Consider the following 16,193-nt stretch of genomic DNA (forward strand, 5'->3'; position numbering starts at 1 on the left):
TCCGCAAAGTCGTAACTAGTCAAAAAGCCCTGATTCCGAGAAGATGGAGGGTCACTTGACCCCAGGCGTCGGCCGCGTTGGCCATTTCGTAGAGCTATCAATGGTGACTTGAATAGTCTCAAGGTAGAGGCGAAAGAAGAGGTGGTCTGAAGGACTCTGTGGAAGGTGAATGAGAGGGGCAAAGCGGGGGTGGGGGAGGGGGAAAGGGAAGCGGAGGGGACTTGGCCAGAAACTCGAGTGCTCTCCGGTTTCCTGACGGCGAGTGTGCGCTTGTAGCTCCTGCAGTCGCGTCACGTGGTGAGGGAATAATGAAAAAATTATATAGTGAATGACGCGCCTCTCTGGGAACATTGCTTCGCCCCTCCCCCACACTTTAGGCGCCCATGCTGCCTTAGTCTTTGTTTTTCCCTAGTGGTCTCTGTCTGCTAACCCACTGGGAACTGCTGCTTCTTAAAAACCCCAGGCGACTCCCAGGGCCCGATGGACCCAGGACTGTTGGCGGAATCAGCCTGGGATACAAACTCAAGTGGTTGGACCTAGGCTGTTATACTTAGGCCACGGCCTGAGTGGGCAATTCAGGGAAGTGGGCCACTGCCTTGGGAGGAGTCTATTTTTGCGGCTGTCTTCTACGTCCCTTACTCCGATTTAGTGCCGTGGTTCGCTCAAATGAGAAAATATGTTGATTACTTGGTCCCTGGTTTTAAGTGAGGGACAGCTTATGTGTAGATCCGTTCCTCAGTGAAGACAGAGGTTAAATACTAGGATCGCCTACTTCTGGGATTCAACAAACTACAAGCTGCAGTCTCAAAACATTTACCACACAAAACAGTATTCTGCTTTTTCAGATTCAAAACGTTAACATTTACATGTGTTTAGAACAAGTTGCTTTGCCGCTTTGCCATTTCTGGATATAAGCCAAGTTACACATTTTTTAAGGCAAATATTTTGTCAACGCTTTTACCACTCTGAAATTAAATTGACAGATGATATAAATTAAATGCACAGATGCACAGTTTCTCCCTCACACGACCTAAGTCTAATACAAATAGAAGGAAAATAATGTATAATAAAATATCTAATATGTAAAAATCCCACACTGCCCCAGTGAGACCAGTCAAGTGCTTACCCCATGTGCCAAGAATACAAACAAATGCATTTTCAACTAAGGATATAAAACTTTTTGGTGGTGATAATTTTTCCAAAATTGTGAAAGCAATTACAAATTTAACTTTAATTGCAGTATTTGCATTCCTGAGTGGAGATTTGCCAAAAACACTGTGTTTAAAATCTACCAATATCTTCTCTTTAAATTATAGATTGCTGTCATTGAAACAGAGGATGCACATCCAAAGATGTGGAGCTGTGACACTGTAGATGAAGTATTCTGATAAACAAGATTTTCACCCTGTGAAAAATCCTATCTACACAGAAAACAGTTCAATGTACTCCAGGGCAACTAACATGCCTTCCTCCCCAAGCCTACAAAAACACTAATAGCCTTTTCCAGTCATCATAAGCAAAAGTACTCACACAAAATTGCACAATCTTCTTTTGAGAAGCAATAGGTTTGAGGATATTTAGGTTCTCACCCAATTCTCATATTTATGCATTCATGTAATAGAGCGCTAATGATTATTCTTGGTCTCTTAATTTTTCTTTTAAGGCAGAGCAGGGCATGTATGGGGCTAAGATTCAGAAGTCAGGAGTTCTTACAGCTCTTCTATGTATATGTTCAGATTAGCAACCATAAGACAGGATGACTAAACTGAGTTTGAATCTTATTTTACTTTTGAGTACTTCTAGAGTGCAGGAATTGTCACTGGTGTACCTAAAAAAGATCGGAAAACTAAGCAGTTTTCTATTTTCAATTAATTATAACTCATAGACATACCTAGTTGAAAACAATTAGGATGTGTTGCTAATCAGTTCATTGTGATAGGAATATCAAATTAAGAAGGAAAAGAGAAAGGTTTTTTTTTTTTTGTCTTTTTTCTAGGGCCACTACCGTGGCATATGGAGGTTCCTAGGCCAGGCGTCTAATCAGAGCTGTAGCTGCCGGCCTACGCCACAGCCACAGCAACTCGGGATTCGAGCCTCGTCTGCGACCTACGCCACAGCTCACGGCAACGCTGGATCCTTAACCCACTGAGCAAGGCCTTGGATCGAACCGAACCAGCAACCTCATGATTCCTATTCGGATTCATTAACCACTGAGCCGTGCAACCTCATGATTCCTATTCGGATTCATTAACCACTGAGCCGTGACGGTAACTCCCCCATTCTCTTCTTTGTCCTTGGAATATGCATTCCATTTGCCTTTCCTCATTCCAGAAATTGCTCTAAAGATACAGCCGTGAGGTGAAATTACAGTGTTTAGTCTATCTGTATAGGGTATATGACTAAATCCAATTATGGTTATTGGTAGAAGCAGATGGGTGAAATCAATAAAGTGCAAAATAGTATGAGAGGTGTTATTACAGGTCTTATTCCTTCAAAACTCAATTAAGATGTTGTTTAAGGATACTAACTTGTAACAAGTAGTAGATAAGTCAGAGAGAGCTAATGAACAGTCTAACAAATAGAGAAAAATTTTATACTTAACAATCATCAAACTTGCTAAGAGAAAACTTAGAAAGAAATGATTACATAAATGAAGAGGTGCTAATTATTGGTACAAGAGCAATCATATTACAACGTATAAATCATGAAACTAATGTCTTGTACCCGTTAATTTTACATGCCGTTATAGCTCAAAACGTATTTTAGATTTTTTTTTATGCGTTTATTTCTGTCATAGGAAAAAAAAAAAACCTTCGGGTCGGGTTGAGATGATTATGCTACCTAAACATTTTTTTTTTTAATATTTTATTTTATTTTTTGTCTTTTTGCTGTTTCTTGGGCCGCTCCCGCGGCATATGGAGGTTCCCAGGCTAGGGGTCCAGTCGGAGCTGTAGCCACAAGCCTGTAGCATAGGCCAGAGCCATAGCTACTCGGGATCCAAGCCACGTCTGTGACCTACACCACAGCTCACGGCAACCCCAGATCCTTAACCCACTGAGCAAGGCCAGGGATTGAACCCACAACCTCATGGTTCCTAGTCGGATTCGTTAACCACTGCGCCACGACGGGAACTCCCTACCTAAACATTTTTGCACATAGCATACATTATCTATGTATATACTGCTCCTTTTCTGGCTCGAGTTTTAAATATCTTGTAGGTAGGATTTGCACCCCCTGCCCATAGGATTAGGTTCCCTATTTATGCCATTGAAAGAGGGGTCATAGTGCGGACCTTCATTATTAGGTGCTGCGTCTGCGAGGGTGAGAATTGGCAATGAAGAGTGAAGGGAAAGAAGAGAGATGATTTTAGCATGTTGGTCACAAGACACACAATACAGCGATGAAATCATTCGTAAAGTGCTAAGTGGAGAAGAATTACCTCCAGAATACGAAAAAAACCCCAGAAAAAATTTCGGGAAGAAGATAGGTGATTGAACGGTCCCTGAGAAAACGCGATTCTGACAGAAGCCTCCCTACTATCCAACTTTGGTTCACAACAGGAGAAAACGCGGTGCTACGCTTGCGTGTGATCGTTTCCGCCATAAAGCCCGCCCTTTCCGGCCTGTTCCGAAGTGCAGAGTGGTGGGGTAAAGTGGCGGGCCCTGAGAATATGTTTCCTGGGAAACCGAAGTAAGCTGCCTGGGAGAAGTGAATGGGAGAGAAGAGTCGGGGTGGACTGGGCTCGGCCGTTCAAGCTTAAGGTTGTCAGGGACTGTTGCGAGCGTCAGTGTGTTCCTGAAGCAGACTAGAAAAAGAGTGGCGGAATGGGGAAGGATTACCCGCTGAGTATGGAAACGTGAGGCGGTGTGGCTAAGTGGTTTGTAATCAAAATATGAAAAGCAAGATTTCATTCCCCAGAACTAGAACCATTTTTCAGTGGACGTTGAGGAGAGAGGAGCTCAGATACCGCTGCAGATGTGACCATTAATGCTGGTTTATATCTTGATATTCCAGCCACAAGCGGTATAGAGCCGCCTTAAAGAAGGAGAAAAGAAAGAAACGTCGGCAGGAACTCGCTCGACTGAGAGACTCAGGTAACGGGACTCTAATATTGATTTTCTGTGTGTGAAGTTTTTCTCGAACTTCTCACACTAACTTGAGGCCACACTAAAGAGTCTGATTAAGAACTGCAGTGCTTCCCAAATAAAATTGTTACTCCCATGTGAGATACCATATTGACATTTTAAAGAAAAGGCCTAAAGGTATGTTCACCAACCACTAACTATGTTTGTGTGTATTTACTTTATTTTTTATTTATATTTTATTCATTTTACGTATGTATATATATTTATTTATTTTGCTTTTTAGGGCCGCACCTGCAGCATATGGAGGTTCCCAGGTCGAATCAAAGCTACAGCTGCCACAGCCACAGCAACCCCAGATCTGAACCACATCTATGACCTACGTCACAGTTCATGGCAACACCGGGTCCTTAACCCACTGAGCGAGGCCTGGGATCAAACTGACAACTTCATGGTGCCCAGTACCAATTCCTTTCCTCTGTGACACAAAAGGAACTCCTATGTGTAAGTATATATAAAAAACCCTAACATTACAGGTGCAGTAATTGTGAATTTCCTCAGCTAACACATATTAAGTACTATGTTTAGTGAATGTTTTTCTTTGTAAAATTACTGCTGGTCAAGGATTTTAATTTATATTGTGCAAGTTTTTCTCATAGTGGAGTAATGTAGCACATATTATACTGACCTAAATGGTAATCGTACTGTTGTTGTTTAATTACATATAAACATATAACTATCAAGAAAATCTTACTTGACTGTAAAGCTGTATAGTTACAAAAATAAAACCAAATAAAATTATACCACCTAGTTAAATATAGGTTACTGTTATGTTACAGATTACGTGTAGCAGATAGTACATAATTATGGTACTGATAGCTATGACTGGATTATTTGGCATCTCATATGAGTTGCCCTTATTTTCAGTGGGAAACTGTAATTTATACAGCCGATCATAATGTTATTGGACCTCAATATGGTGTACCCTAACATTTTTATATAAACCTGTCACTTTAGTGCAGTAAACTTATTATTGTCTGAGCCAAAATGGTTAGTTATAAATGCATGTGGATGCATTGAAATCATACAACAGTTCTGGCTCATAATGGTTGTCATTCACATTTTACACTATTTGCTTATTAAATTGTCCAAGACAGTTCTTGAAGTAGAGAGATATGACCTCAAGTACTAGGATTCTTGAGCTTAGATAAACAGAGATGTTTCATTGGTCATTGGTATTCCCAGATTTTGATTTTTGGAGCAGTACACGGAATATTTTGGAATGGAAAGATCAGTGGGTTCAAGTGCATGTCTCTGTTATTAGTTGGAAACTAGTCAATTGTTGGTAGGACAAAACAACGGGATAAAAAGGAAAATAGTAATTTGGAGTTATTTACACTCGTATTTTTTTTTTTTTTCATTCCTAAAATGCTCAACTATTTCGCATTGCTTATTTAATCTGTTTTCTTCTAGCATACAGTTTTATAAATCCTCTTTCTCTTTTTCTTTCCTTGTTTTAAATTCAGTAATGGCTGATGTTTCCTTGTATTGCATTTTTTTCTTTTGCCTTTAAAAGTATGCTCACTACAAACCTTGGTAGAGTCAGGTGCATAATCTCCTTTGGCAGATTTAGTGTGTTGAGAAATAGCTTCCTCTTTCTTCATTATTGTATATGCTTATGTCATATCCAAAACTAATTAGTTGTCTCTATGTTATTAGCTTTACTCCTGGTAGTCCACATTCTGACTCACAGTTTTTATCTAATGAGCTTAATGAAAATGTAGAATAAAGAGCACTTCTGTTCATTGCTTATAGCAGGCACTGCGTGGGCAAACAGTACTGAGTCTAAAATACAGTGATTGGAGTTCCCATTGTGGTGCAGTGGAAACGAATCCTACCAGGAACCATGAGGTTGCAGGTTCAACCCCTGCCTCTGCTCACTGGATTTAGGATCTGGCGGGTTTGGCCTGGAGCCTGTGTGGCTGTGGCTCTGGCTCTGGCTGTGGCATAGGCCAGCAGCTGTAGCTATGACTCAACTCCTAGCTTGGGAACCTCCATCTGTCTTGGGTGTGGCCCTAAGAAAATATATATATATATAGTGATTATTACCATTAGAGTGAGTTGGCTAATGATTTGTAGACCTTTTAATTATGAGTAGCCAATTTGGCATCCTGATCAACCTTGGGTAACTTGAAATAAACTATTTTTTCAAAAACTAAGATAAAGTGTAAAAAACAAGTTACAAACTATAACAGGAATCTGTGTTTTAAATAAATTACATATATAATATAACTACATATATTGTATTTAAGTGTATGTTGGTATATACACATATGTATTTTTTTGGTGTATATATTTGATTATACCTTTAAAGAAAATGGTACACCTCAAATTGTTTGTAATCACCTCTTTGGAGTGTGTGTGTTTGACTTCGATTTTGGGGATTTGGGGAGTTAAGTGAGTTAAGTGAGTCAGCATATATTTTTGAGTATCAGCTCTATCTAAGCAGTGATATCAGTGGGAAATTCATAAACATTTCTTCTGTGCCAGGGTAGGTAATTTGTTTATCTAAATAATTGTGTGAGTCCTCAGTGCCAGGTTAGATAATTTATTTATCTGAACAATTGCGTCAGTTAAGCGATACCAACCTTTCATGCTTGTGTGTGTGTGTGTGTGTGTGTGTGTGTGTGTGTGTGAGTGAGAGAGAGAGAGAGAGGGCCTCTTTTGTTTTAATTTAAATTGCTGAAATAATAGTGTACTTGCTTAGAAAAAGACTTTAGGGATTTCCAGTCGTGGCTCAGCGAAAATGAACCTAACTAGCATTCATGAGGACATTGCAGGTTCGATCCCTACCTTGCTCAGTGGGTTAAGGATCTGATGTTGCTGTGAGCTGTGGTGTAGGGTGCAGCTAGGATCTGACATTGCTGTTGCTCTTGCACTGGCCAGTGGCTGTAGTTCTGATTTGACCCCTATCCTGGAAACGTCTGTATGCCATGAGTAGGGCCCTAAACACACACACACACACACACACACACACACACACACACACACACACACACACACACACACACACACACACACACACACACACGGGTTTTATCTAGGACTGTGTCTGTATAAGCCTTTGGTTAAAGCTATTATACATGTGTCAGTTACAGAATCTTTCTCTTTTAAGCTTGAGTCGTGGAGAGCTTCTTTTGCATTCCTTTTTTTTTTTTTTTTTTTTTGTCTTTCCTAGGGCTGCACCCACGGCATACATGGAGGTTCCCCATCTAGGAGTCTAACCAAAGCTGTAGCCACTAGCCTATGCCACAGCCAACTTGGGATCAAATTATATTGTTAAGCCACATCTTCGACCTACACCACGCTCATGGCAACGCCCGATCCTTAAACCACTGAGCAAGGCCAGGGACCGAAGCTGAAACCTAATTTGTTAACCACTGAGCCATGATGAGAACTCCTTGCATTTCTTTACATTACTTTCATTATCTCTGTGTCCTCTCTCTCTTATGGTTTTTTTTTTGTTTGTTTGTTTTTTTGTTTTTTGCCATTTCTTGGGCTGCTCTTTCGGCATATGGAGTTTCCCAGGCTAGGGGTCGAATCACAGCTGTAGCCACCGGCCTACACCCCAGCCACAGCAATGCCAGATCTGACCTGTGTCTGCAACCTACACCACAGCTCATGGCAAGCCGGATCCTCAACCCACTGAGCAAGGCCAGGGACTGAACCCAAAACCTCATGGTTCCTAGTTGGATTTGTTAACCACTGAGCCACAACGGGAACTCCTCTCTTCTGGAGTTTTTTAAGATTATTATTTTTTAAAAAATTGAAGCATAGTTAATTTACATGTTGCCTCGGTTCCAGCTGTACAGTAAAGTGTTTTTTTCTACATAGATGTATATATTGTTTCCGATTCTTTTCCATTATGGGTTATAACAAGATATTGAGTGTAGTACCCTATGTTACAGAGTAGGTACTTGTTGTATACCATATTATTATTGTTGTGGGTATTATTTAATCCCAGACCTAATTTATCTCTCACTCCCCAACATCTCCAAATGCTGTCCACTTGGCAACAGTGAGTCTGTTTCTGATTTGTAAGTAAGTTTATTTGCATAATTTTTATATTCTACACATAAGTGATATCATATGATATTTGCCATTCTTTGTGTTAAGATGATAATCTCTATATTGATGCTGCTGCAAATGGCATTAATTCTTTCTTTTTTCTGACTAATATTCCATTGTGTGTGTGTCTCTCTCTCTATATATATGTATATTTATACACACCACATCTTTTTTAGCCATTGTCAGTGAACATTGAGGTTGCTTCCATGTCTTGACTGTTGTAAATAGTGCTGCAATGAACATTGGAATGCATGTCTCTTTTTAGTTTAGAACCTCCATACTGTTCTCCATAGTGGTTGCCCCAGTTTACATTCCCAACTAAGGATGTAGGAAGGATTCCTTTTCCTCACACCCTCCCCAATATTTATTATTCATAGACTTCTTTTTTTTTTTGTTGTCTTTTTGCTACTTCTTTGGGCCACTCCCACGGCATATGGAGGTTCCCAGGCCAGGGAACCACAGCAACTCAGGATCTGAGCCGAGTCTGCAACCTGTACCACAGCTCACGGCAATGCCGGATGGTTAACCCATTGAGCAAGGGCAGGGACCAAACCCTCAACCTCATGGTTCCTAGTCGGATTCGTTAACCACTGCGCCACGATGGGAACTCCTATTCATAGACTTTTTGATGATGGCCATTCTGACTACAGTGAGGTGATACTCAATGAGGTTTGTTTCAATTTGCATTTCTCTGATAATTAGCAGTGATGAGCATCATGTGCCTTTTGGCCATCATCATTTCTCTCTTTCTTCTTCTTCTTCTTCTTTTTTTTTTTTTTTTGTGCTTTTTAGGGCAGCATTTGTGGCATATGGAAGTTCCCATTGTAGGGGCTGAATTGGAGCTACAGCTGCTGTCCTATGCTGCAGGAACAGCAACTCGGGATCCGAGCTGTGTCTGTGACCTACACCACAGCCACTGAGTAAAGTCAGATTCATTTGCACTGAGGCACTCTGCCATCATCATTTCTTTGGAGAAATGTCTATTTAGGTCTTCTGGATACTTTTTGATTGGTTGGTTTGTTTTTTGATATTAAGCAGTATGAGCTGTTTGTATACTTTGAATATTAATCTCTTGTTGGTTGCGTCATTTACAGAAATTTTCTCTCATTCCATATGTTGTATTTTGTTTTGTTCATGGTTTCTTTTGCTGTACAGAAAACTTTGAAGTTTAATTAGATCCCATTGATTCATTTCTATTTTTACTTCCATTGCAGTAGGAGATGGTTCCAAAAAGATATTGCTGTGATTTCGTCAGAGAATGTCTGTTTTTTCCTCTAGGATTTTTATAAGTATTCAGCCTTACGTTTAGGCCTTTAATCCATTTTGAGTTTATTTTTGTGTGTGATGATAGAGAATGTTCTAATTTCATTCTTTAGCATGTAGCTACCTAGTTTTCCCAATACCACACTGAAGAGACTCTTTCCTCCATTGTCTATTCATGACTCCTTTTTTGTTTGATTGACCATATGTGCTAGGATTATTTCGGGGCTCTGTCCTGTTTCATTGATGTATATTTCTGTTTTTGATATCATACTGTTTTGGTACCACAATGTTTGATGAGCATAACTTTGTAGTACAGTCTGAGGTCAGGAGTGTGCTTCCTCCACCTCTGTTCTTTATCAGGATTGCTTTAGCAATTCTGTTGTGTTTCCGTACAAATTCCAAAAATTTGTATTTTAGTTCTGTGAAAAATGCCTTTGATGATTTGATAGGGATTGTGTTGAATCTGTAGATTGCTTTGGGTAGTGTGGACATTTTAACAATATTGATTCAATCCTTTTGTGTTGTCTTAGATTTCTTTCATCAATGTCTTTGAGTTTTCTTAGTCGGGTCTTTTGCTTTTTAGGTATGTGTGTATTCCTAGGTATTTGATTGTTCTTGAAGTGTGGTGAATTGGATTGTTTCTTTTTTTTTTTTTTTTTGTCTTTTTTTGCTATTTCTTGGGCTGCTCCCGCGGCATATGGAGGTTCCCAGGCTAGGGGTCTAATCGGAGCTGTAGCCACTGGCCTACACCAGAGCCACAGCAATGCGGGATCCGAGCCACATCTGCAACCTACACCACAGCTCACGGCAACGCCAGATCATTAACCCACTGAGCAAGGGCAGGGACCGAACCCGCAACCTCATGGTTTCTAGTCGGATTCGTTAACCACTGCGCCATGACGGGAACTCCTGGATTGTTTCTTTAATTTCTCTTTCTCATCTTTAATTGTTGGAATATAGAAATGCAGCATATTTCTGTGTATTAATTTTGTATTCTGCAAATCTTTACTGAATTCATTGATGAGCTCTAGTGAGTTTCTGATAGCATTTTTAGGGTTTTCTATATATCCCATTATGTCATCTGCAGTGACAGATTTACTTCTTTTACAATTTGAATTGTCTTTGTTCATCAGTAATTTGAATTGTCTGTGGCCTGTAATTTGTATGTGTGGTGTCTTTGGTTTTTGTATCAGGGTGGTGGTGGCCTCATGGAACAAATTTGGAAGTGTTCCTTTCTCTGCAGTTGTTTTTTTTTTTTTAGGGAGCTGCACCCCTGGCTTAAGAAGGTTCCCAGGCCAAGTCAGAGATGTAGCTGCTGGCCTATAGCACAGCCACAGCAACACAGGATCTGAGCGGTGTCTGCAAAAACCTAAACCACAGCTCATGGCAACACCAGATCCTTAACCCACTGAGCAAGGCCAGGGATTGAACCCTCATTCTCATAGATAATAGTTGGGTTTGTTAACTGCTGAGTCACAGCCACTCCCCCTTCTCTGTAATTTTTTTGGAAGAGTTTCAGTAGCATAGTAGTTAACTCTTTTCTAAATGTATGATAGAATTCTCTTTTAAGACTTTTGTTTGTTGGGTTTTTAAAATCACATTTTCAATTTCAGTACTCGTAATTGGCCTGTTCATCTTTTCTATATTTTCCTGATTCAGTCTTAGAAGGTTGTACTTTGTAAGAATTTGTCCCTTTCTCCTATGTTGTCCATTATTGACTTAAAGTTAGTTGTTTATAGTAGTCTCTTCTTATTCTTTCTGTTTCTGTTGTGTAGGTTGTAACTTTTCCCTTTTCATTTCTGATTTTATTGCTCTGAGCCCTCTAACCTTTTTTCTTGTTGAGTCTGGCTAAAGGTTATCAATTTTCTTTATCTTTTCCTAGAGCCAGCTTTTAGTTTCTGATTTTTAACTAGTTAATTTATTTATTTTGCTTCTTAGGGCCTCACTCGAGGCATATGGAGGTTCTAGGCTACAGGTCGAATCGGAGGTACAGCTACTGCCTATCCCGCAGCCACAGCAACTCAAGATCTGAGTCGTATCTGACCTACACCACAGCTCACGGAAACCCCAATTCCTTAACCCACTGAACAAGGCCAAATGTTGAACCTGCAACCTCATAGTTATTAGTTGGATTCGTACTCCTCTGAAATTTCCTATTGTTGTTTTAGTCTTTATTTAATTTATTTTTGCTCCAATCTTAATTATTTATTTTCTTCTACAAACTTTGGGTTTTGTTTGTTCTTTCTGTAGTTGCTTTAGACATAAGTTAGGTTATTTATTTCAGGTTTTCTTGTTTCCTGAAAATAAGCTCGTATCACTATAACTTTTCCTGTTAGAACTGTTTTTGCTGCATCCCATAGGTTTTGGTTCTTCATGTTTTCATTTTCATTTGTCTCTGTGTATTTTTTGATACACTTTTTTATTTCTTCAGTGATTTAGTAGCATATTGTCTAGCCTTCACGTGTTTGTGTTTCTTGCAGTTTTTTTTTTTCTTCTTGTAGTGTATTTCTAGCCTCATAGCATTGCAGTTGGAAAAGATGCTGTTATGGTTGTGGTTTTCTTAAATTAACCAAGGCTTACTTTGTGGCCCAGTGTGTGATCTGCCCTAGAGAATTTCCAAATGTACTTGAAAAAAATATGGGGAGTTCCCATTGTGGCTCAGTGGTAACAAACCCAACTAGTATCCATGAAGATGTGGGTTCGAGCCCTGGCCTCATTTAGTGAGTTAAGGGTCTGGCATTGCCATGAGCTGTGGTGTAGGTCACAGACGTGGCTTGGACCCCACATTCCTGTGACTATGGTGTAGGCTGGCAGCTATAGTTCTGCTTCGACTCCTGGCCTGGGAACCTCCATATGCTGGGTGCAGCCCTTAAGAGCAAAAAAAAAAAAAAAAAGAAAAGAAAGGAAAAAAAGAAAAGAATATATATTCTGCTGCTTTTGAGTGGAATGCTCTAAATTTCACTTAGTTCCATTTGGCCTAATATGTCATTTAAGGCCTTCTTGATTTCTGTCTGGCTGATCCATTTATGTAAGGGGAATGTTAAAGTCCCTAACTATTGTGTATTGTCAACTTGTCCTTTTCTTAACATTGTTAATATTTGTTAGTAAATATTATTTATAACAAATAATTATGATTAAATTATAAATAATTTTTAACAATAATTATTATAACAAATAGTATTTGTTATAAATTATATTTATTAATTATAAATGTTAATGTTTGTGTAATATTTTGAAATGGTCTTATGTTGAGTGTTTATGTATTTATGATTGTTATAGCTTCTTGAATTTACCCTTTGATCATTATGTAGTGTTCTTCTTTGTCTCTTGTAACATTCTTGACCTTAAAGATATATTGTGTCTAGTGTAAGTATTACAATTCCAGCTTTCTGTTGATTTCCTTTAAGTGAAATACCTTTTTCCATTCCCCCATTTCAGTCTGTATGTGTTCTTAGATCTGAAATGAGTCTGTACAGACAGTGGATATGTAGGTCTTATTCTTTTATCCATTCATCCAAGTCTTTGTCTTTTGGTTGGAATATTTGGTTCATTTATATGTAAGGTAATTATCGATATGTATGTTGCTAGTGCCATTTTTGTTAATTGTTTTGGATTTGTTTTTGTAGATCTTTTTTCCAGTTTGTCCTTTTACTCTCTTTTCTTGTGATTTGATGATCCTTAAGTGTTATGTTTGGATTCCTTTTTATTTTTTGTGTATGTATATGTACTACAGATTTTTTGTTTTCTGGTTATTGTGAGGTTTTTGTATAGGAGTCTGTATATATATGTGCTTGTTTTAAGTTTGCTGATCTTTTCATTTCTTTTTTTTCTTTTCTTTCTTTTTTTTTTTTTTTGTCTTTTGTAGGGTCACACCTGTGGCATATGGAGGTTCCCAGGCTAGGGGTCTAATTGGAGCTGTAGCCACCAGCCTATGCCAGAGCCACAGCATTGCTGGATCCGAGTGAGCCTTGTCTTTGACCTACACCACAGCTCACGGCAACACCAGATCCTCAAACCACTGAGCTAGGACAGGGATGGAACCCGCAACCTCACAGTTCTTAGTCAGATTTGTTAATCACTGAGCCACAACAGGAACTCCTGATCTTTTAATTTCAAATGCATTTTAGACACCCTGCATTTACACTCTCCTCTCTTCATGATTACTGGTTTGGATTTTATATTTTATATCCAGTTATTTTGTGGATCCCTTAACTGCTTACTGTGGATGCTAATGATTTTACTACATTTATCTTTTAACTTCTTATGCAGGTTACCTTTTCCCTTCTTGCAGTTAATATTCTCTCTTTTTCTTTGATTTTTGTCATTTTGATTACAGTTTGTCTTCATGTAATCCTCTTAGGAACTTGTGTATTCCTCTTAGGGTTAATCCTGTAAGAGACTCTTTGTGCTTTCTGGACTTAGGTGACTGTTTCTGTCCCCATCCCTGGGCTAGGTGAGTTTTCTGCAATTACATTTTCAAATCTTTTCTCAGACCCTTATTTTTTTCTCTCTTTTCCTTTGTGGACCCCTATAATGTCAATAGTAGCATGTTTGATATTGTCCAAGAAGTCTCTTAGTGGTCTCTCAACGGTCTTCATTTCTTTTTTTTGTCTTTTCTGTTGGGCATCAGTGATTTCTACTACCCCATTTCCAGCTCACTGATCTGTTCTTCTGCCTCATTCATTGTCCTATTGGTTCCTTCTAGTGTATTTTTCATTTCAGTTATTGAATTCTTTATCTCTGGTTGATTCTATCTTCTGAATATTTGTTAAAAACTTCTAATTTCCGACTCTGCAGTTAATGCTCTGAATATTTGTGTAGGTCTCACTCTCTAAATTCAGCTGTGGAGGTATTAGGGATGGAGCCTTTGGTATGTGATTAGGTCATTATGGTCTCCACCTCATGAATGAGATTACTGTCTTTGTGAAAGAGGTCTAGGAGAGTTCCCTTTTCCTTACTATGGTAATAGAATATAATCTGAATGAGGGCCTTCACCTGACTTTCTGGAACCTTTCATCTTAGACATTTGGCTTCCAGAATTGTAGAAATATGTTTGTTTATTTATTTGGTTTTAGGGATACGCCTGCAGCATGTGGAGGTTCCCTGCCTGGGGACTGAATCAGAGCTGTAGCTGCCAGTCTACATCATAGCCACAGCATTGTGGAATCTGAGCCTCGTCTGTGACCTACCGCACAGCTCATAGAACATGGATCCTTAACCCAATGAACGGGGCCATGGATCGAACCCACAACCACATGGGGGTTAGTCAGATTTGTTTCCACTGCACCACAGTGGGAACTCCATTGTTTACTGTTTATAAGCCTCTGAGGCTGACCTATTTTATTTAGCAGTCTGAATGGGTTAAGATAGAAAAATCCAAGAAGTGAAGTTGGTGCTCTAATAAATAACTGAAAATATAAAGTAGCTTTGGTACTGAGTAATGGGCAGAGGCTGGAAGAGTTCAGAGATGCATGCTAGGAAAAAAACCTACATTGAAATTAATGGACTGTACAGTCACGTCTTCCAAAGGGTCAGAAGGAAACGAGAGGTTGTTCCCATCATGGCTCAGCAGCAACGAACCCAGCTAGGATCCCTGAGGATTCAGGTTCAATACCTGGCTTTGGTCAGTGAGTTAAGGATCCAGGGTTCCTTTGAGCTGTGGTGTAGATCACAGACATGGCTTGGATCCTGTGTTGCTGTAGGTGGTGTAGGGTGGCAGCTGTAGCTCCAATGTGTGCAGTCCTAAAAGAAAAAGTCAAAAAAAAAAAAAAGGAGAGGAGAGTGAGAAAAGGGTTAAGAGAGTGATAAGAGTGTCAAAAACAATGAAAAAAGAATGTTACAACTAAGAAAGAGTTTATTTGGGGTCTTAGGAATTGAAATTTGGAGGCACTGATTTGCGTAGCAACTCAGATGTGGTGTCAGAGGGAAGTAGAAAATGATATGGGTTTATGAAGACAAAAGACAAAATCTTTTCATTCCAGAGAAGTCACATATGTTATTTTAACAAAATTGTGGTTGATGCTGGCTGGCATTCAATTACTCATTGGCAGCAGATTCACTGTTAAATTGTGGTCTCTGAGGAGTAAAGGAAACATGTTTCAAGTGATCTCAGGACAGCTGGATCAAAAGTTTATATTACATCTACATGTAGACGTATATAAATTCCACTTCCCTAATGGCTTGGTTTCATTTTTGATCCCTTCATCATAAGTGAGTTCGCTTTTTGTTCATAGTTTACAAGAGAAAATTGTAATCTTAGAGAATGCCTAAGTGGTTGTGAATGGAATATTGGTAGAAATATGAACAGTAAAGACCATTTGTATGAAGGCCCAGATGAAAATGAGGAATATGTTGTTGGACATATTTATAAGTGATTTCTTGTAAAATGTCAAAGAGCCTGGCTAAATTGTGTTTGGGGTATAGTGTTTTTTTTTTTTTTTTTTTTTTTTTTTTTTGTAGGTAGAACTTACAATGAATTTGAGTGTTTGGCTGAAGAGATAGCTCAACAACATTTTGAAATAGACCTGGTTTCTCTCAAATGGTTATATAGTTGATGAAAATTCAGTTAACAACCAAGCTAAGAAGGAAAAGTAGAGTATTTTATTTCAGCCAAACTGTGGATTATAACCCAAGAGACAGACTCTGAGAGAGAGTCTTTCAGAAAGCTCTGAGGACTGTTCCACCTGTTAGTTTGAAGGCCCAGTCATATACATTTTCAAA

At 39.1% G+C, this 16,193-nt stretch overlaps 1 protein-coding gene across 1 annotated transcript in view; it reads left to right on the forward strand.

The window, feature by feature from the left end:
• Positions 1 to 480: 480 nt before the first annotated feature.
• Positions 481 to 16,193, forward strand: part of LOC396706 (U2 small nuclear ribonucleoprotein auxiliary factor 35 kDa subunit-related protein 2) — a 115,090-nt gene continuing 99,377 nt past the window's right edge. The window contains exons 1-3 of the mRNA XM_085009129.1: positions 481 to 529; positions 3,561 to 3,690; positions 4,015 to 4,094. Of these exons, the coding sequence (XP_084865255.1) occupies positions 481 to 529; positions 3,561 to 3,690; positions 4,015 to 4,094 (259 nt within the window). The remainder of the gene's footprint in view (positions 530 to 3,560; positions 3,691 to 4,014; positions 4,095 to 16,193) is intronic.

Source organism: Sus scrofa, chromosome Y (assembly GCF_054392235.1).
Source record: "Sus scrofa isolate SSC_HxYL_T2T_F1_AM1 chromosome Y, Sscrofa_HxYL_maternal_Yorkshire_Landrace_v2.0, whole genome shotgun sequence".
NCBI classification, from domain to species: Eukaryota; Metazoa; Chordata; class Mammalia; order Artiodactyla; family Suidae; genus Sus; species Sus scrofa.